The 18748-nt window shown below is 57.2% G+C and overlaps 8 protein-coding genes across 8 annotated transcripts; 5 read left to right on the forward strand and 3 right to left on the reverse strand.

The window, feature by feature from the left end:
- Positions 1-270: 270 nt before the first annotated feature.
- C8Q71DRAFT_714758 (kinase-like domain-containing protein) lies at positions 271-1132 on the forward strand (the record flags this gene model as incomplete). Its single annotated transcript, XM_047920993.1, has 3 exons — positions 271-460; positions 525-809; positions 939-1132. The coding sequence occupies 3 exons, from the start codon at positions 271-273 to the stop codon at positions 1130-1132; spliced, it is 669 nt and encodes a 222-aa protein (XP_047774989.1).
- Positions 1133-2301: 1169 nt separating this feature from the next.
- Positions 2302-3317, forward strand: C8Q71DRAFT_840818 (40S ribosomal protein S14). The gene is made up of 3 exons (XM_047926526.1): positions 2302-2727; positions 2782-3038; positions 3103-3317. Exons 1-3 carry the CDS (start codon positions 2526-2528, stop codon positions 3127-3129), a joined length of 486 nt encoding a protein of 161 aa, XP_047774990.1. The 5' UTR covers positions 2302-2525; the 3' UTR covers positions 3130-3317.
- Positions 3318-3389: 72 nt separating this feature from the next.
- On the forward strand, positions 3390-5921 carry C8Q71DRAFT_273840 (glycerol-3-phosphate-1-acyltransferase). Its single transcript, XM_047917436.1, has 8 exons — positions 3390-3618; positions 3687-3730; positions 3808-4283; positions 4348-4358; positions 4404-4544; positions 4593-4685; positions 4753-5364; positions 5418-5921. The coding sequence occupies exons 1-8, from the start codon at positions 3500-3502 to the stop codon at positions 5818-5820; spliced, it is 1899 nt and encodes a 632-aa protein (XP_047774991.1). The 5' UTR covers positions 3390-3499; the 3' UTR covers positions 5821-5921.
- A 286-nt stretch (positions 5922-6207) lies between these two features.
- C8Q71DRAFT_273850 (uncharacterized protein) lies at positions 6208-9724 on the reverse strand. Its single transcript, XM_047917437.1, has 5 exons — positions 9459-9724; positions 9155-9407; positions 8617-8822; positions 8561-8564; positions 6208-8510 (listed from the first exon to the last, which is right to left on the reverse strand). The coding sequence occupies exons 1-5, from the start codon at positions 9569-9571 to the stop codon at positions 6222-6224; spliced, it is 2865 nt and encodes a 954-aa protein (XP_047774992.1). The 5' UTR covers positions 9572-9724; the 3' UTR covers positions 6208-6221.
- A 230-nt stretch (positions 9725-9954) lies between these two features.
- On the forward strand, positions 9955-11560 carry C8Q71DRAFT_273924 (uncharacterized protein). The gene is made up of 6 exons (XM_047917438.1): positions 9955-10192; positions 10274-10351; positions 10753-10785; positions 10849-11060; positions 11159-11383; positions 11447-11560. Exons 1-6 carry the CDS (start codon positions 10092-10094, stop codon positions 11458-11460), a joined length of 663 nt encoding a protein of 220 aa, XP_047774993.1. The 5' UTR covers positions 9955-10091; the 3' UTR covers positions 11461-11560.
- A 632-nt stretch (positions 11561-12192) lies between these two features.
- Positions 12193-14442, forward strand: C8Q71DRAFT_273967 (uncharacterized protein). The gene is made up of 5 exons (XM_047917440.1): positions 12193-12464; positions 12538-12808; positions 12864-13165; positions 13219-13222; positions 13285-14442. Exons 1-5 carry the CDS (start codon positions 12361-12363, stop codon positions 14359-14361), a joined length of 1758 nt encoding a protein of 585 aa, XP_047774994.1. The 5' UTR covers positions 12193-12360; the 3' UTR covers positions 14362-14442.
- A 436-nt stretch (positions 14443-14878) lies between these two features.
- C8Q71DRAFT_273932 (Sec61beta family-domain-containing protein) lies at positions 14879-15973 on the reverse strand. Its single transcript, XM_047917439.1, has 5 exons — positions 15831-15973; positions 15544-15711; positions 15396-15484; positions 15188-15307; positions 14879-15070 (listed from the first exon to the last, which is right to left on the reverse strand). The coding sequence occupies exons 1-5, from the start codon at positions 15846-15848 to the stop codon at positions 14974-14976; spliced, it is 492 nt and encodes a 163-aa protein (XP_047774995.1). The 5' UTR covers positions 15849-15973; the 3' UTR covers positions 14879-14973.
- Positions 15881-17099, reverse strand: C8Q71DRAFT_778752 (vesicle-associated membrane protein). The gene is made up of 5 exons (XM_047924786.1): positions 16975-17099; positions 16851-16923; positions 16668-16800; positions 16226-16613; positions 15881-16170 (listed from the first exon to the last, which is right to left on the reverse strand). Exons 1-5 carry the CDS (start codon positions 16981-16983, stop codon positions 16099-16101), a joined length of 675 nt encoding a protein of 224 aa, XP_047774996.1. The 5' UTR covers positions 16984-17099; the 3' UTR covers positions 15881-16098.
- Between the last annotated feature and the right edge of the window lie 1649 nt (positions 17100-18748).

Here is an 18748-nt window from a genome sequence, read left to right on the forward strand (position 1 = left end):
AATCTTCTTTCGTTCGCGCACCTAGTTCCGCATCAGCAAATGTCAACACCACCGAGACGATCAGTCTTGTTCTCGCTGACGTACATACAGATGCAGCTACTGGTTCCGTCGAGATCACATGGCCTGCAGTGAAAAAGACGGTCGTAGCGAAGCTTGAGGTGGACAAGATGATGTCTGGACAGACTAAACATGTGTACCGGGTAAGCATTGATTCTAGATTGTAGCCCACAGCACTGGCTCACAGTTACTTCTACTCGCGTGCAGCTGTTTATGGACGGCACAACATACGTTGCGAAGCGTTTCTTTAACATCGGTGGTGACGGAGCCCCAGGCCGGCGTGTATCCCCATCACAGAACTACCAGAACCTCTATCAGGAGGTGTGTCGCGCCATTCAAGGCCAGTGGTTCCTTGACGAGTTCTACAAACTGGTTCGCCAGAGAGACATCGAGGTCGACATGTGTCTGTATCTTCCTCATGCCATTATTCTGATTGTCTGCTGATTCTATTGTTGTTGACGAATTAGCTTTCCGCTTTGTTCGTCCGCTCCTCGCCAAAGAGGTCATTGATGATCTTGGCAGCTTTTCGCTCGCGTCAGGCGTCTCGCAAGCAGACATCGACAGTGACAGCGAACCTGACAAAGCCGGTGCTTACTGGCTTATTAAACCTCGTCGAGCAGCCTCCGTTCGCCGCTGGAGCGGCACCATGTCACACCCAGTTGTTGCCGGTCAAAAGGGGGCAACCATGTCCGTGCTTGCCCATTTTATCTACGGTTACTCAAACTCCGAGCTCGTTGCTGCTGATCTACAAAGTGCGTCAGTCGGATCAACTCATAATGCTGATGAGATTCACTGACTTGTCACAACCGCAGGTACAATTGCTGGTACAGACACGGGAACAGTGGCCGATGTGATCTTTGATATCATGACCCATACTCCAGATGGGTGCGTTCTCATCTATCATAATTTTCTTACGATGTTGCACGATACTGATGTCAATGCTACCCGAAGAAACTCTGGTGTAGGTGACCACGGTCAGGAAGGGATAGATGCTTTCATTGAGCAACATGAATGCAACTATCTCTGCAAGGAGATGGGCTTGGTGACGGAAGGTGGTGGCAGTGACGGCGATTAGGGGTCAACAGGTGTTCAAGAGTAGAGTCAATCATGCCGGCGCGCACACATAATGAATCTAATGGCACCGCATCCGAGTCATTGACTTTACGCCCGATGTCATGCAGTAGCGAGGAAATGTGTTTAGGTTTCGCTCCCCAGAAAACTCGGAGCAACCTCCTCCGAGTCAGCGCAGGTCAGCTTCCCCTACAGGCGCAGGTCGCCTGGTTGAGCTTCCGAGGGTGGACGATGTTGACCCCGCGCAACGCACAGAGCGACAGCGGCAGCTCGCGGCACATATTGCCAGCCTTGAGCTTGAGAAGATGGAGTGCGAGAAGGGCAAGGATGGCGACAAGAAGGATCCTGAGTCCGATGCAAACGCCGAGTTTGCCTTCATGATACAATGCGACGATATATAACACCCATCAACTACGTCCCACCCCAGGCTTCTCAGCCTGCCCTTCTATCCGCCAACCCCCGCCGACCTCCCTAAACGCACAGAAGATTTTTCGAACCTTGTCGTAGAGGTTGAGAAAGAAGCCATGGCAGACCACCACACAACGACATTCCCCTCGGGCTGCTGCACGTCCGTGAGGTCCAAGGGGATCGCAATGGTGGAGACTCGATCCTCGCCAGCTCGACCTTGACGGCTGCTTGACAACGATGTGCTCGACGGCTGCTTGACAACGATGTGCTCGCCGGCGGGGTCCCAGCGAGTCATGTGGTGATTTTCGGAGCATTATAGAAGACTGAGGGCGCACTGGTGAGGACACGTTGAAGGCAGGTGTACGGGGAGCAACTTACGCGTAGAGCTTGGGCAAAAATGCTGCCTCCGTTTTGGCAGCCTGCTGCTCTGACGGGTGGGCAGCTTTGAGGGTGGCTTGAAGGTGGCCTCGCGGCGCCGAAGGCCCAAACCAGCCGGGAGCAGCGAGCCAGTACCGGGAGTATCAAACCAGTGAAGACGTGGGGTCAGAGTGAAGCCACCTATGAGCTTGCGCGCTGGATGGAGGCGGCGGCGGCGCTGAGAGAGGCTGGCCGTGGCTGGCGCGAGGGCACAGTCACGGTGGCCGCGGGCATAGGCGTGAACGGTGACACACGGATATGGCCGAACCGAGCCATGGCCGAGTCGGGCGCGTTTGAACTGTGGCCTTCCGGCCGACCTTAGTCAGTAACGCGTCGCGTACAAGTCACGCGTCGCGACTCGTCACACAGCCCGCTACGTTTGTGACAGAGAGGTCACGGTCACACCAAAAGCGGTCTGCGCGCCATCTCGTTCTGTTGATCGCCGTTCGTCTCGTCCCCCACACTCCTCAAGACACCTCCGTACCCCCTCAAGATGGTGAGTACGCTCTCCACGACATCCGAGTTGGCGTCCCTTCGAGCGACGTATATGCAACTCTCGTCGTTTCCGATGGATGGCATGGCTGACGAGCGGATGCGGTCTGCAGCCCCCCAAGAAGACGAAGGCGCCCAAGGAAGAGAACCAGGTGTCGCTCGGCCCCCAGGTCAATGAGGGCGAGCTGGTTTTCGGCGTCGCACACATCTACGCGTCGTTCAACGACACCTTCGTCCATGTCACCGATCTCTCCGGCAAGGAGACCATCTCCCGTGTCACCGGTGCGTCTCTCCACATGCAGCGACTCTGGCGGCATCTGACAGTGAAGTTTTCAGGCGGCATGAAGGTCAAGGCCGACCGTGACGAGTCGTCGCCCTACGCTGCCATGTTGGCTGCGCAGGACGTGGCTACGCGCTGCAAGGAGGTCGGCATCACCGCCCTCCACGTCAAGCTCCGTGCGACCGGTGGTACGGGTACCAAGACCCCCGGCCCTGGTGCGCAGAGCGCCCTTCGTGCGCTCGCCCGCGCTGGCATGGGTATCGGCCGTATCGAGGACGTCACCCCCATCCCCACCGACTCGACCAGGCGCAAGGTGCGTTTCCCCTTTGCCGTCCTCCGGGTGCGAATGCTGACATGGAATTCTCCTTGCTGTGCAGGGTGGTCGCCGTGGTCGCCGTCTCTGATCTGGAAAGATCGCAAAAGCTCTCTGGTCGTTCGTCATGTATCTCGCATACTGTCAATGATCAATGGTCGCCGCTCGACACGCATCAGGTTCGCCTGCCCCGTGGTCGATGCATCATCGTTCTCTGTCCATGTGTGCTCCTATGTGATATGACCGCCATTGCAATCTGAATTTGACTGTGCTCTTGCTATGCGAGTGGAACGTCGGTCGTGTGAGTGTGCGCGACGGCCGGCGGGATTCCTTCCTGATTGAGCGTGTCACGCCTTGATGCTGCTGTTCGCCGCCGTGGCTGTCAGCCATACAGCTTTCTGCCTGACCTGTGCTTTCTACCTTGCTACAATTCATGATATCAGCTCGGACAATCCTGCTCTATGGAACTAAAACTCGTGTATCGCGGACTCCGGGCGCTTTCTGACGTCGTCCTCGACTTCTACTCGGACATCCATGTCGAGGGAGCTCACAATGTACCCGCGGATGGCCCGCTCATCGTGTAAGTCCCTTGAAAGCATCACTTTAGTCTGGAATAGCGACGTCTGACGCGGTATATGCGCACGCCAGTGTATCGTGCCACCATAATGAGATTCTCGATATCGCCACCCTCGGTACGTCCACACCGCCTTCGCAAAATACTGTAGTGACGACTAAGTCATGTGGATTTCCGGTTTATGCGGATGAAAAGCGGTGACGATCCCGCACCGCCGACGGCTCTGCTTCTGGGCCAAGTCCTCGCTCTTCAAGAACCCGCTCGCCCGCGCGATCCTGGTGAGCTCCGGGACCATACCTGTGCGGCGCAACCCCAACAGCGCCGCTGCCGACGGATCTACGCACGTCACAGAAAACAATGGCGGTGAAATAGGAAGTGTAGGCGGGAGTGGAGGTGGAGTTGCGAGGGCGAGTGGAAGCGGGAACGAGGCGCGCCAGGCGCTCTTTCGGGAGACGTTCCGCGCGCTGGACGAAGGCAGGGGCGGCGCGGTCGGCGTTTTCCCGGAGGGCACGAGCTATACGGAGCCGCGGATCGTGCAGGTGAAGGAGGGGGCAGCGTGGGCGGCGCTGGAGTACTTGCGTTGGCGGGAGGGGCGCGGTGGGGTTGGTGGGAGGGTGTTGGTCGTCCCAGTGGGCATCGTGCACACGGCGAAGGCAAGGTACCAGAGTCGGGTGAGTGCGCCGTGGGTCGTGTGACAGCATAGGTGTGCTGAACGTGTGGGCTGTACTCGGATAGATGGCTGTCAGGTAGGGCCGCTCTGTTGTGCGTTATGTCTGCTGATGTTGTGCAAGGTGGGGTGCCCCCATAGACGTTGCATCGTTTGCACACGACCTGAATGTACAGACGGACGAAGATATACGGGCCGCTGTGCGAAAGCTTACGGAGGAAATTGAGCGGTGCATGGTCGAGCTTACCGTCAACGCTCCGGACTGGTCGGTGCCTCCTCTCGAATCACCGCGATTTGCTGAATTGATTTACAGGGACACCCTGTATGTCGCGAGGATAGCTAGGGATATACTATGGGACGACGAACGGAATATTCCCATGCAACAATTTCCGGATGTCTCTCAGGCGTACGTCTTCTTCCATACTTCCAAGACTCCTGAGAGGTGTCCAACGCTATGCTCACCGTCCCTACAGCCTGATTGACCTCTTCTCCACACCAAACCCTCCACCCTCACTCTCTCAAGCACGCAAGGCACTCCTCACCTACTACGCCCTCCTGCACTACAGCAACATCTCCCACGGGGACCTCACCGCGCTTCTCCCAAACATCCGCCTCGCCTCTCCGCCCTCGCGTGCTCGCGCAATCTCGCTCGCGGTCCGCCAGCTGCTCGTGACCGTCCTCCACCCGCGCTCCCTGCTCTTCTTCCCTGCGTTCGTGGCGCACCTGCCGGCGTACGCACTCGCCGCCACGGCGAAGCGTGCGCTCGCGAGTCCGCGTCAGGAAGAGACGCACACGCAGTACAAAGCCATTTTCGGAATGGTTGGGGCTGGTGCTATGTATGGCCTCCTTGGCAGTCTGCTTGCCCGGATGATAGGGCATTCGCCGATACTGGCGGCCGTGGACAGGGCTGTCAATCACTCGGATGACAGTCTTAGGATGGCGCTGGAGGTAGTGCAGCGTGTTGGTGTCTGGCTGGCCCAGCACGGTACGGTGACGGATGGGTTGGTGCTGGCTGGGTCGATTTACGTGACGGCCAAGGTTTTGTCGAGGTGGCATAATGCTCTGGTTGGAGCGAGCCTCAGGCAGTGAGCTCGATTGTTTTTCTCATGTCTCTCAGTTCACTCAGGCCAACCCGCAGAGCTCAACGCCTCACCACCGCGCTCAAACTCGCCCGCGGCATCTACTCGTCCCCTTCCTCGGATCTAACCCCCGAGCAGCTGGAGCTGTACGGATCACCCCCGGAACCACCAGCCAACCGCTTCATCAAGCGTCGCCCAAGTCCTCAATCGCCCGCAGGGCCTTCCCCAAGCGTAACACCTGCCGTCCCACAGAAGGGCTGCCAAAATCGCGTGCCTCCGTCATGGAAGTTCGTTCGCCCGCTGCTCGAAGCCCGCAGTGAGGCGTCATATGCGCTTTCGGATTCCCTCGCTGATTTGGAGATGCACGCTGCGTCACCAGGACGGGACAGTGCCGTGTCGTCCGAGTCGCGGGGCCCTCCAGCGGTTCTACGCCAGCTGAGGCAGCTCGGGGCGTGCTTCTGAGTTCTCAGATTGTCATGGTTTATGATCCTTCCGTGGTTCCCCATCTGTCCGCATCTGTGTTGAGATGCTGAGTCTGATGCTGTACGAGATTATATAGATTCTTCGGGTTCTCGCGCGGGTGCACAATCTAGGACAGTGGTCATGGGTTACAGAATGAACGCAGAGTAAGATAAGTATGAGATCCTCGGAGAGTCGTAACTAGATGGGGCAGGCGATACTTAGGGCTACACATAGAAACCATGGACACAGGTATAGTCATGACGATATCCAGGGTCGTTCCTTTCTTTACAGATCCATACACGGGAAGCGCGTTCAGGAGAGCAGATCATTAGATGCGAAGCAGAGCGAGATACAACGACAGATGCAGTCATGAGAAAGTGGAGAGTCGTTGAGGGTGTTCGTTACCTCCCGCTCCTGGCGTTCCAGGGCCCGCCCAGCAGGCTACTCTGTCGGCTGCTGATCGGTCGGGGTGCAGGCGCGCGAATGCCGGATTCCTGGCCTGTGATGCTGACCGCGGACGAGCTGCCCCCAGCAACGGGCGTGAAGGACAGCAGCAACCCTCCGTTGGATCCGCTGAGGGAGGTCAGGGAATACTGGGAGGCATTCGCGTCTGTTGCGGATGCTGGGGCCGAGGAGTGGGTCCGGTGTTCGCGGGGCGCACTGGCATACGCGGGCGATTCGAAATGAGCAGACCTTGGCTCGCGTTCAGAGACGCGGGAGGGAGCAGATGGTTGGCGCTGATAAGTGCTAGGAGCCGTGACGGGTGGAGGGGGGATGACCGCTTCACCAGACAATGATGACTGTCGGCGGCTCGATCTGTGGCGAGACTGTGAATGGTGATGAGCATGAGCGGCACGGTTGTGCGCGTGCTCAGAGTCACTCATGTACTCCCGGTCGAGGCGATGCGCTGACCCGCTATGAGACCGGGAAGACAAACCGTTGGCGACGTCAGGTCGGATTGACTGGGGGCGCGAGCTGTAGAGTGGGACACCCGTGCGTGCACCCAGGATCGCCTCGGGCGGGTCTCGGGGATTGGGCGTGGATGCGAACCTCTCAGAGCGGTGGTAGTGCCCACGCGAGCCTTGGCCCTGACCCTCGTCAACGAGCCGCATCAGCGACTCCGTCACCACCTGTAGTTCCTGCGGCCCTCCAATGATCTGACTCGCGGGCTGTCTGCCTGCATCGAGCAAGATGCCCATGCCTTGTGTGGTTTGGGCTGGCTGGATATGTTCCGGCGAAGCTACCGAGCGACCGTATGATAAGGGTCTGCTCCTCGGGGTCATGAACTCGTCACGATCGATGGAGTCGGAGTCGTCTCCCACGGAGCTATCTGACTGCGAGCCCTCATCGGACGACCCGACCAGCGTGGCTGGCTCTGGCAGGCCCACCAGCCCGAGGTCGCTGACGCTTGGGTTGTGCGACGGGTTGTTGGACGCGCGCGATGGGACCTGCGACGAGTGGACGGTCCCCCATGTCGTAGCAGGCGAGACCTGCGCGTGGTTCATTTGCGGCGTGTTCACGCCGAGAATGTTCATGATATCTTGACGATCTGCAGCACTCGAAACGGTGCCTGAAGAGAGCGGAGGCACATTCAACAGCGCCATACCGCTGAGACTTGCACTGGAGCGGGTACTAGTTTGAGAATGCTGCGCGGGGGCCGGCTCAGGCTGTTCCGATTCGATAGCCGTCGACGAAGCTTGCCTGCGGGAGGATCGACTGGATGGTACGCGATCACGGTGCGGGCGAGGACTAGGTGATCCGGCTTCTGGTCTCGAGTTGTCCTCTATAATTGGCTGTTCGTAGATGGAGCGTCCCCTAGCGTTCGTTCCCGACGTAGTAGACGTAGCGGCGGCCGCATGCGAGGGACCCGCAGTACCGTTCGAACGCACAGACGCCTGCGAGGGTGAGGAATGCGGCACCTGAAACCAGGCATACCCCCTGTCAGGTATCCAGCCGTACTGGTAGTATACCGTTCGGCCCTGTTCATCGTGCTCCTGTCGCATATGAACGCTGCCATTCGAAGGGCTAGCTTCCGGAGGAGGTACGCGAGGAGCAGGGCTCTGGAGGGGATTCCACGTCCGTCCCGGAGTAATCATGGGGGTCTCCGGTGGTGCAGGACGCGGTGGTACTACTTTCCGCATCGATGGCGCTCCAGGGACCAGCACGGGGGAACGCAAGGTTCGGTCTCGCCGTGTGTGTGGGTCTTCGAAGCGGGACCGGCCAGTGAATGAAGACTGCGAATCGGAGATAGTTTGAGCGATGCTGATCCTACTGCTGGACTTCGACGCCGTCCTGCGATTGTCCGAGCTGCCAGCCACGACGGGTGAGCGGCTCAGTGAGGCAAGACGCTCCGGGGAAACGGGCCTTGGGGGTTCGGGGAGTGGATTGGATAGATTCCGCATTCTCGACATGTCGGGAGGAGCAGGAAAAGGGTTTGATACGTTATGCGCTCGTGACATGTCCGATGGCGGGAAGTAAGGGTACGATTGGCTTTGAGATCTAGATATGTCTGACGGTCCTTGCAGTTGAGTTGAGATCCCCTGTGACGTGAAGGCTTCTTGTGTAGGAGAGGACGCGTTCGGAGTCTGTGAACGGTCTGCGCGCGACAGATTCAACGACTCCGAAGACCCAAATAGCGCTCTGGGCTGCGTAGACCGCAAAGTGGCGGCCTCAGCTTCGAGGCGCTCTACCTGCGAGCAATTCAGCGCTGCTCGCAGACTGACTCAATAGACGGACATACCTGACTGAGCAAACTTGTCAAGTCACCGCCTTCTCATAGACCACTAGACTGCTCACCTGCGCCACTTGTCGTCTATCGTATGTATCTCCTCCAGCAAGTTCTCTTCGATGGCACGGGAGGTCTTGATATCTTGGTCCTTAATACGCATCTTCCTGTCGTACTGCTCCATGAGATCCCGGATTGCTTGCTTGTCCACGCGACTCTCTTGTTGAAGAGATTTGTATTTATGTAGCGCAGCAACAGCAGAGCGCAATGCCCGATGCTATATGACCATAAAGGTGATGTCACGTTGGATGCTTGTATCAACACACATGAACAACTATGAAAGGGAGAAGACGGGCGCCCTGCAGCTGTTCATAGCAGAGAAAGAACGGTCTAACATTATCGCTGCATTAGTCCATAAACATACCAGGGTATCGTGTAGTGACCCAGCTCAGCGTCCTCATCCTCCAAGGTACGCGGGTGTGGCATGGAATAGGTCGTACGATCGCCCGATGACAAGACGCGATCGTTACTCAGAGACATACAGAAACCCATACCAATCGAGAAACGCATGGAGCGCCACGCCACCGGCCTAAAGAGAAGAAGACTCACGGAGCTTGGGTTGTCTCCTTGAAGAGCAAGCCAATCGTGGACTTCGCCCAATACGGTATTGACATCCTCATCCGGGGTATTCTCACCGAAGAACAGGGCCACATGCTGGATCAGCTCAAATTCTTCTGCCTGTGTCCGATCGTCGTCGTCGTTGCCTGTCGCCAGACGGTCAACATGGAGCTTTTTGATACGATCAGGCTGGAAGGCTTTGCGGCAGAGAGGACATGTGCTTGGGCTCAACAGCCGGAGACACCTGATACACTTTCTTAACAACAGTCGAATGTCTCTGAGCTGCTTCACGTACCGCAGACAGAAGACATGGCCACAGGCTATCGCGTGAGGCGCATTTGCCGGAGTCGTCCAGTTGTAGCCATCCAGACAGATGTCGCACGTCGAACTTGGGTGGACAATCAACATCCAGGACTCGTCGACGATCCTAGACACAAACTTCCCCCTTCTGACGGGACCGACGCGGTTATATCAACAGTAGATTCGAGCAAAGATGAGGGTCGAGGACGAGGGTCGCCTGCCACCCACGCGAGCAGGCGGCGTATGCCCTTCAGACCCCCAATATGGCAACTCTTGTGAAATAGATGAGAATTGCCGTCTCAAATGGTGCTGGTACTCAGAGAGACCCAGTGGACAATTGGTAGACTAGCGTTGTATCCAAAGCGACTGGGAATAATGCTGTATACTTGAAAGGGTACGTAAACGTGCCATAGACTTTGACACTCCCTCACAGATCACGTGCTACAAGCCGCTCGATGAGTCGCCAGCATTTGAGCTGCTTGTGATTATACCTCGTAGTCTTTGCTCAAAGTACGTGGCCATTGAACACAACTGCCGACTTGTACTCAGCCCGCCGTGCAAGATGAGGTCGGGAAGGGTCGGGACGAAATGAGCAATCGTGGACACTGACAGACGCTTACATCAGCATATGTCTCAGGACAAACTTGTGGCAACGCCGCGGCCACCGTCCACGGCCTGTCTCAGACTCTCACAGAACGGCCATCTTGCACGCGGCAGCGAAGTCACTCGGTATGCTCGGTCTCGACGATCCTCCAGTGAAAAGTGCCTAATGATGATTCTGGAAATCTGTGTTCCTCACTCTAACAACAGCACACGTATCTTAGACACGCGAAGCGCTGGCTTTGTTCTGTATTTCTGCAAGGGAACTCGAAGTAGCCGCATGCCAGGGTGAGCATTGCCCGTCGAACAACGAATCTTATTACCTCCGCCAACAGGCATGTCTGCATCGCCTTTGAGACGCGGGTAGAACTGTGGGGAGAGATACTGCGGGCGTTATTGCTCTTGCCCGTCAATTCAATCCCGAGGAATGTACCTTTTGCAAACGCGGTAATGAGTGCATTCCATGTCTGTTCCATGTCTTTTCCCCGCGCTATAGCTCATTTTGCTTGATGAGAAGCGCAAGTCAATTTTCCTATCAGAGGGCGAAGCATGTTAATACAGTCGTTTCTGGACTCATCCTGATCGTCGATGCCGGATTTGGACTATCCAAGCTACTAACCACCCCACCACCACTCATACGACTGCATGTCGGCTTACGGACACAACGTTGACTGACGCGTGGAAGGCAGGCCGAGGCACAAACGCGTGGTGTTGGGCCAGAGGTTCGTCGTGCTTTCGATTACATTCGTTAGAGATATTTTTTACTGACGTTGTTACTTATACAGACATGGCTATTGGGGGGAAGCGCTCTGGAAGGCCAATCCGACCTCCGTGCTGCAGTTCATTATTCTCGACACTAAAGCTCGTTATCCGGACATCGGCGTACTGATTGCTTGTCCTGTGGGAACGACCGCGTCTATGCTGGTGCCGCAGTCACGGCCGCACCGTACGCTAGGCATGGCCTCGATTGTACGCGGCAGAAGACACCTGCCACAAGGTGTGCGCACGATATGAATGAACGTGGACGCCTTTCGACTGAAGCGGCCCCTACGCTCGTGCACTCTTTCATTGGCCCGGCGCGCGATGTCTTCAAAGTATTGCCGGATGACATTGGTATCCTCCGGCAGGGGAAGAAACTGGCAAGCCTTGTCAACAGTACATCATGCATAATGTCATTTTGTGGCGCGTCCACTAGTACACACAGAAGATCTGTACATGACAACGAACGGCGGATGTACCTTGCCTCGGCTCTCATCTGCCCCATCGAAATGTGTGGAATATGTCGGGACGTAGACTTCTGTCAGAGTCTCCGTCGATCTGGTGAGCTTCCTTCGATCTATCCGTGAACCAACCGACAATGCATCCGTTCCCCTTGTATTATAGGTTCCTGCGGCTGAGCCGGAAACAGCTCGCCTTCCTCGGCCGGTCGAACCAATGGCTCAAACCGCGTTCGCCCCCTTTTCTTTTCACCCGAAGCGGTACAGAGTAATAGTACCGACACCCACGATGGAGGCGCGAGCTTGTTCGCGCTACTGTCCCCTCTGCCCTATGGCTCCTTGGAGCTTTAGTCTGTCGATGTTTCACCCTACGTGAGCCATGCAAGTTGATGGCGGCCAGCTGAATACGTTGGTGACGACGTCTGGAGTCGTGGAGGACTACGTAATTGCCGCATTATCACTCGTGATTCCTGAGCGTACCTATACTCGTGAGTGGAAGCTTCGTCATCTCAGGACCTGTCGACGTCCCGCAGACATGCTGCAAACACGAGGCGCAGGACTGCCGTTCCGGGTGCCGATCAACCGTTTCCCCGTCCTATACTCGATCCGTCTTCATTCTCCGGCAGTCCTCGACAGTGTGCAACAATCTGGGACGCTTTGGGAGCTAACCTGCCCCCATTATTGCAGTTGAGCGTTTGTCGGGGAGGCAGCTGAACTGGGCGCCTACGAAGATTGGTATGGTCCGTTCTTGCGCTTCTTGCACTCTGGTCATGCTTCTAGAGGTCCGTACAGTACCGTTCGGCCGGTCTCATCATTCCCCGCGCGGCGTCTCGTCGACTATCAACTCGGGAACAAGACGCCCTGCCTGCAGCACTCCGAAGAGATAGAGTCCCGATCTCCGATGCCTCGTGTGCACGATGTCTACTGAAAGCCATTTCCTTCGTGCAATGGCTTTCGAAGGCCTAGCCGGCACGCGATATAGGCTAGGCGAGTGTCCTGTTCCCACCTTATTACCCGGAGACAGCCACTTCTCCTGCATGCCGCTTGCTACCACCGCGCTGGCCTCCACCGTAGGCCATCATGCTGGTCCTTGATTCCTCCTCGACCTGCGACGTCTGCCTCGAGTCCTACTCTGAGAACAAGGTCCCCCATGTCATCAATTGCGGGCACACATTCTGCTTGAGGTACGATACCGATAACCTGATACGCCTTTCAGTCCATGGCTGATCCGTTCGCATCTGTGCTTCCGTCCCGTAGGTGCCTGCAGCTCTTGACCCGACAGATCTGCCCTCTTTGTAGGAGGGACTTCGAGCCCGTACATGTACGGAGACTGCATACCGATAAGGGCAGCAGTCGTCCTACCTCCCCATCGCCGCCTGCTGCTTACGAGCTGGACGAACCGTCCGCGCACGCTCGACACTTGCAAGGCAGGATCTCGCATATCGTCCTTGATGGCGCCGCGTCTGTAGATGTCCTGAATACACTTGAGGACGTCAATGAGTGGCTCCAAGGTCAGCCACCCAAAGAGGTACGCGATAGGCTTTCCGGGGTACAACCATGAGACACTGAGAACTGGTCTCCAGCACGCTGATCTAGAAGCTGCTTACTTTTTGCTCCGTCGTTACGCTGAGCTGCAGCATAAATGCACAGAGCGTAAAGCGAGTTTGATCAACTTGCAGGAGGAGTGTGAAGACCTCAGGGAGCAACTGCACCTCGAGCAAGATGCAAACCAGGACCTCAAAGGGCAGCTCTGTGCACAAGAAGAGATGGCGGAAGCAAAGTGCCAGGAGCTCCAGCGGTTACGTGATAACGACCGCCAGGAATTCAAGAACGCCGAGGTAGAACTTCGGGAGCAACTCACGAAGCTCGACCGCAACTGGACTGGGTACGTGATTTGTTTGTCCTGGAGACGACATTCCCACTAATTCATTCGTGTAGGAGAGTACGTCTAACATGCTTCTTCATCAAACTCACAGGACTGACGGATCTGGTTGATTCCCACAGCATGAGGTGCTGCAGAACGAGTGCAAGCGACTCGCTGAGGCGGTCCGGGAGTGCGAGCGTAATCACCAAAATCCTCTCCCGATGCCTCCCCGCTACGACATCAGCAGCCGCCCGAGCCCTCAGACCTCTCCTCCGCAAGAGGACATGGTCATCGTGCAGGAGAGGGCAGACGAGCGGCCGGAGCCTACCAACTCGCTTAAGATCGACATGGGCGGGAGGGAGAACATCTTCCACGTCTCGCCCGTCGCGCAGACGCAGCCGATCCCGCCGCTCACGTCGGAGACCTTCCGTGCGCTCAGCGACGACATCCCCGACAGCGAGGACGAGGGCGTGCGCAACCGCAGTGCGAAGGCGATCCCCATTAAGAACGGCTTGCACCGCGCCGGCTCGTCGCGCCTCAGGTACGAGGACCCGATGGCGCGCTCGCTCCCGCGGAGCCTCATCGACGTGCACATGGCGGGCTGCTCAACGTCCCCAGGCATGCACAACCTCCACACGGCCATCCACGAGCGGCGCGAGGCCCAGGACAGCAGGGACAGCGGATTCGGCCTGAACCTGACGTCCGCGCGGTACGTCGACTGTCAGGAGATGTCCGAGGAGGAGCGGCAAGTGCGCCGGCGCGCGCAGCTGCACGAAGTCCTGCACGACCCAACGGTCAAGAGCATCCACTCGCGCTCCCCCGCGCCCGTCATCCCTCCGCCGCCCCCGCCGACGCGGTCGAATACGGTCCGCTGGGCGAGCGAGGCCGCCAAGGCCGCCGAGCGCGCGCGCACGGCGAGCATCCACACGGCGTCTTCGTCGTCCTATGCACAGGCCTCGGCGTACGCGTACGCGCCGCCGACGTCTCCCTCGGTGCCGTACGCGGGTTCGACGCGCACGCCGTCCCCGACGTCGCATGCCTCATCGACCCGGCCGCCGTCCCCGACGCGCAGCCCCGTCTCAGCCACGCGGATGCGCCCGCACCAGGTGCGCACGACGTCGACGGACAGCTTGAAGACGATGAAGATACCCGCGAGTGCGTCGAACCTGACGAGGACGTTCCTCGTGCAGGAGGCGCACGCACAGCGGGTGTCATAACCACGCTGGGCCGACTCTCCGGATCGTATCCGATACACACTATAGTGCTGGTTCTGAGGGCAGAGCGTACGTGGTCGTTGCGCTGAGCGCGAGGAGAGGATGCGTCCCGCAGGTTGACTATTATTTATCCGCCTGGCCGTTCTCGACGATTCGCCCGATGGATGGCTTGTCATTTAAGACATATGCGTCTTGTTTGTAGTAACTTTATGTGCAGCTTGGTGGTCGTTGTCGACGGCGCTGCAATTGATGGTCGCTATTTCCTAGCATTACGAATCATGTGCCGGAGTATCATTGTGTTGGGAAACATCGCTGACTTAGTTGGCCAATCATTTCAAGCAGTGCACATTGAATCTGAACACCCAAAATTTGTCGGGAGTCCCAGGTCCACGATACGGGAGGAACGACAGGTCTGGAATAAGTAGCAATGCATAAGCTCAGCGCACCAGACTGGCGAGTAATATAATAGGTTTTGGTACACCCAATGTCCATAGTAGCACCTGCCACGCCCAGCCGTACCCGGCGCACCCACCCATAGATGCCCATAGCCAATGTCGCCCGACTAGCCTCCCAGTCCGGGTGTAACCACGCTAGGAAAGGGGGGCGGCGAGTGGCCTATTTTGTGAACGCACGGATGATCTTCGCGGAGATGTGCAGGAAGAAGATGGAGGCAATGAAGGAAAGGGAGAGCACGAGGACGATGAAGGGGTCGCTGTGTGTAGAAGTCTCCTGTCAGCCTGACCATCGCCACGGAACACGGGAGCGAACGAGAAGGCGACAGGAAGGGGGTTGACGAGAGGCTCCACAGCAGACAAGAGAGTACACGCACACTCGCAGCCCCGGTGAGTCGTCCGTGTACAACTTGAGCATGGTGTTTGAAGACCCGCCCGCGCCCGCCGCGCGCGTGGAGTTCGGCCGTGCTGCCTGTGTGTTCCCTGCTGCTCTTCGCCTGGTTCGCATGCACGCGGACGCATGGAAGGGAAGCGGAGATCCGTTAGTCTTTCCCGAGTCAGAGTCGCTGCTGTGGGCGCACGGACCTCATTTGTGCGCCAGGGGGCTTCGCTACAGCACCGTTGGGGCTCGTGGGCCTGCCAGCACCATTCGGGCGAGCGGAATCGGAGTCAGACTGCGCAGAAGAGATAACACATTCAGTACTGAAATATTTGGAGCAAGAACGACACAGACCATGGGGAGGACGTGGAGGGAAGAAGTGAGTGTGCTGGCGGGAGTCTCTACGGTCGGTGCACGTACTGCACCTCCACGTGGGCGTGGATAGACTGTGACTCCTGTCACCCGTGATGCTACCCCGCATCCGCGTGACTGTGACTGGCGACCCTCACCTCGGACGTGGCACTAGTCATAGATGTTAGCTTGATGTTACTCATGAACCCAGGATAGTATATCGCTGAGTTGTCGCTGAGAGTTGCACATCGCAACTGCTGCCTGGATAATGTTCTCAGTTAAGAACTCACTAATGCGACCCGAATCATTCGCCACAACGCGTTCTGGCCATTAGCACGGCTGACACAGACAACCGCCGGGATGCCACCATCGCTGACCGGATGGAATACCGGTATCAATTCTAGTTAAGCTGAGCAAATATGTACAGGTTATGATACATCGATCCGGATACGAGCCAAGGTGTATTTCACCTGGTCGATTGCATGAGTCATAAGCTAAGTAGAAGTCCGGAATAAACATATCGGATCATACAGTAATACCCCGACCGAACGTGCGTCCTCAGTCGGACGAGGACCCACACTGGTTCAGGCCGGCGCCGCAGAACTGGGCAGCAAGGATCCACACAAGGACCTACAGCAGCACATAAGCGAACACGCCAGGGCCGAGACGGAATCGTCCGACGTACCAGGACCACGAGCACACTGAGGCCGACGACGCGCTTGTTCTTCCACCACATCTGCCGGCGCACGGTCCGCGCGCCGCGCCGGAAGGCAGTCGCCTGGCTCGCCATGTTGTCCGTCTTGTCGACGAGCAGCTCGATGCGCTCGCCGCGCGACAGGATCTGCTCGACATTCTGCACCATGATGTCCTTCACCTGCGCGAGCTCCGCCTGCGCACGTGTGAGCTCGTCTGTGGGCGGTGCGGTGTTGTACGTGTTCATGAGCTGGACGATGGTCGGGCCGAAACTGCCTTGTAGGGCATATGCGGGTGCGGAGGAGAGGTCGGAGGAGGAAGCGGAGGGAAGCGAGGTGAATCGTTGTTGCAGCTCGGCGAGGAACGTAAAGGGCATCCGCCTGGGTCGCCGTACATGAGGGTTTCAGTATCGTAGTGGTAGACGTGCAACTCACCGCCCTGCCGAATCATCCGCCATGACGAGATACGTAAAGCCGCCCTCCGATACATAGTGGAAGAGATACTGCTCCCAGACGTACGTCAGTTTGCTATTGTTCGGGGGGATCTTCGACAGGATGGTTTGTGTTGCTATTTAGACAGTTAAGGGAAGATCTCTTGCGTGGAAACCAACGACATGCCTTGAGAGAAATCCCTCGCCCCGCTCTTGTGCTCCGCGAGGATTGTTGAGCCTCGAGCGACTAGGGCATGGATCTAGTGCCAAGCGTAAGCCTCGCAAGAAGACCCTCGCAGCCTGTAGCTCACCAGAGACATCCTTTGCTATCCTTATGTAAAGTCAGGCTAGCTGTAGGCTTGTGGAGGACGCGGTCGCGTTGGAGGTCGGGTTGCTGCCCAGTGCCGCCGGGCGATCGGCTGGTTAACGCAGTCACGGTGACGCAGGGATTTGTGATTGTCACGCCGCTACTTGTGTCACTCCCATTGATCCGAGGCATTTAGTGTTACAGACTCTCTATTACAATGGTAAGCAAAAAGTAATGATGAGTCCATAAAGCTTCATTGATAACAGTAAGCATGCTACAATGAACTTCAACTTCCTCAAGCTCAAGCTTCACCGGCACCAGTCCGGCCTCATACCTACCTGCCTCATACACGGCCTGATCATGACTGGTACTTGGAAACCACCAAGGTCGCAACGACAATTGTAACGGTAGCCCGCTGTGTTGCCCTCAGCCACAACGTCCGACCCTTCTGCTGATGACTCCATCTGAGCGCGCTGGACTCGACAATCCTATCAGTTGAACTCCTTCGTGAAGTCATCTTCTGCTATGTCGACAGTCGCATTAACAAAAAAAACCGTACACCCTAACTCGCAGGGTTCAGCGTGCTCGTCCCAATGGCGTAAAGCCTCCGTGTCGCTCGCGTCCAAGACCTTCCTCAGCTGGTCATTCGTGAGCCCTTCATTGGCGTGGACCAGTTGGTCATCCCTGACGTGACTTCTTGGACGAGGTACTGTGCATGCAGATGATATTCCTGTCTGCTTTGACTAACATCGCGCATCCATGTAGGACAATTCACTAGACTAGTAGTCAATATACCATGCCGTAAGTGCACATCACGTACGGCCCTCCTGCCCGACACAATCTTGCGTCGTGAACGCGGTTGCGCAAGTTGCGCTTCGATGAGTACCGCGCCCACCCGGGGAAAAATTGAAGCAGCCCGCACGACGCACTGGCTTCCGTGGTTTATGCAGCAAGTGAAGCAAGACTGGTGTGGTATGCTACACTCAACAAATGCGCGACTCTTGTTTGCTTCAAGATATGGACATCTTCACGTCAGGATGCATACCAGACTGGGCCAATCGGTGCAAGAACTGTCATACATTCATTTACGCGTGTCAAGAGGCATAGCCGTGTCCAGTCGTACAACATTACCGTGGCATTCCAACGCCTTCAGAGTTTACTCGTACACCGCTTCACGAGCTCCCTTCTTTTTATACATATATTCCACCAAGCTTCTCTGCCAACGTGGCATTTACCACCCGCGCCCGAAGGACGAGTCCTGGACCGTGGTCTGGTCGGTCGTCTGTTCGGTCTGCTGGTCGAACGTCCCGCAGGGCGTGCTCTCGAACGTGTTCGACGTGTCCGTGGTCTGCGTGTTCTGGTACGAGTCATCGACGAAGCCGCCGCCGAAGCCGCCACCCTCAACGACGCTGTCTGGGAAGTGCGAGCGTTAGTTCGCAGACCCCAAGAGTACAGTGAACCGCCGAAGGGGGCGTACCGGAGGTGTAGGACCTGTCCTGGGAGCTGTTGCTGTCGTAGAACGGCATCTCGTAGAGTGTTATGAGGGGGTTGACTTGGGCGAGAGGGTGTGTGCGAGGGCTGTAGCGCTGTGTTGCGTTGCTGCTCTGCTCCCTTCGTCTTATATACACATCTGCCCTCGCATCCCAGGATAGCACGCAGGCATCGCCAGCCATGTCCCCGCACCAACCCCGCACGCACATGCGTGCGCAGAGCACTTCCCTGATAAATTACGGTTCAATAGCGCGTCTTCCGCTACGCGTCGCTGTAGATGAGCGTAA

The sequence above is a fragment of the Rhodofomes roseus genome (genome assembly GCF_022264815.1).
Source record: "Rhodofomes roseus strain CIRM-BRFM 1785 chromosome Unknown C8Q71scaffold_23, whole genome shotgun sequence".
In the NCBI taxonomy this organism is placed as follows: domain Eukaryota; kingdom Fungi; phylum Basidiomycota; class Agaricomycetes; order Polyporales; family Fomitopsidaceae; genus Rhodofomes; species Rhodofomes roseus.

Bases quoted from the DNA above. Each gene is read 5' to 3' on its own strand.
- C8Q71DRAFT_840818 (XM_047926526.1), top strand. From the start codon at position 2,526: ATGGCATGGCTGACGAGCGGATGCGGTCTGCAGCCCCCCAAGAAGACG. The intron at 2,728-2,781 runs GTGCGTCTCTCC...TGAAGTTTTCAG, and splicing joins GACCATCTCCCGTGTCACCG to GCGGCATGAAGGTCAAGGCC. The intron at 3,039-3,102 runs GTGCGTTTCCCC...CTTGCTGTGCAG, and splicing joins CCGACTCGACCAGGCGCAAG to GGTGGTCGCCGTGGTCGCCG.
- C8Q71DRAFT_273840 (XM_047917436.1), top strand. From the start codon at position 3,500: ATGGAACTAAAACTCGTGTATCGCGGACTCCGGGCGCTTTCTGACGTC. The intron at 3,731-3,807 runs GTACGTCCACAC...GCGGATGAAAAG, and splicing joins TCTCGATATCGCCACCCTCG to CGGTGACGATCCCGCACCGC. The intron at 5,365-5,417 runs GTGAGCTCGATT...GCCAACCCGCAG, and splicing joins GTTGGAGCGAGCCTCAGGCA to AGCTCAACGCCTCACCACCG.
- C8Q71DRAFT_273850 (XM_047917437.1), bottom strand. From the start codon at position 9,571: ATGTTGATTGTCCACCCAAGTTCGACGTGCGACATCTGTCTGGATGGC. The intron at 9,408-9,458 runs GTACGTGAAGCA...AAAGTGTATCAG, and splicing joins GGCCATGTCTTCTGTCTGCG to GTGTCTCCGGCTGTTGAGCC. The intron at 8,823-9,154 runs GTGAGTCTTCTT...ATGGTCATATAG, and splicing joins AAGGAGACAACCCAAGCTCC to CATCGGGCATTGCGCTCTGC.
- C8Q71DRAFT_273924 (XM_047917438.1), top strand. From the start codon at position 10,092: ATGTCTCAGGACAAACTTGTGGCAACGCCGCGGCCACCGTCCACGGCC. The intron at 10,193-10,273 runs GTATGCTCGGTC...CTCTAACAACAG, and splicing joins CGCGGCAGCGAAGTCACTCG to CACACGTATCTTAGACACGC. The intron at 11,061-11,158 runs GTGTGCGCACGA...ATGTCTTCAAAG, and splicing joins CAGAAGACACCTGCCACAAG to TATTGCCGGATGACATTGGT.
- C8Q71DRAFT_273967 (XM_047917440.1), top strand. From the start codon at position 12,361: ATGCTGGTCCTTGATTCCTCCTCGACCTGCGACGTCTGCCTCGAGTCC. The intron at 12,465-12,537 runs GTACGATACCGA...TCCGTCCCGTAG, and splicing joins GGGCACACATTCTGCTTGAG to GTGCCTGCAGCTCTTGACCC. The intron at 12,809-12,863 runs GTACGCGATAGG...ACTGGTCTCCAG, and splicing joins AAGGTCAGCCACCCAAAGAG to CACGCTGATCTAGAAGCTGC.
- C8Q71DRAFT_273932 (XM_047917439.1), bottom strand. The intron at 15,485-15,543 runs GTCTGTGTCGTT...TCTTCTGCGCAG, and splicing joins CCCTCCACGTCCTCCCCATG to TCTGACTCCGATTCCGCTCG. The intron at 15,071-15,187 runs GTGCGTGTACTC...TTCTACACACAG, and splicing joins GACTCACCGGGGCTGCGAGT to CGACCCCTTCATCGTCCTCG.
- C8Q71DRAFT_778752 (XM_047924786.1), bottom strand. The intron at 16,801-16,850 runs GCATGTCGTTGG...CTGTCTAAATAG, and splicing joins GGCGAGGGATTTCTCTCAAG to CAACACAAACCATCCTGTCG. The intron at 16,614-16,667 runs GTGAGTTGCACG...ACGGCGACCCAG, and splicing joins GCGGATGATTCGGCAGGGCG to GCGGATGCCCTTTACGTTCC.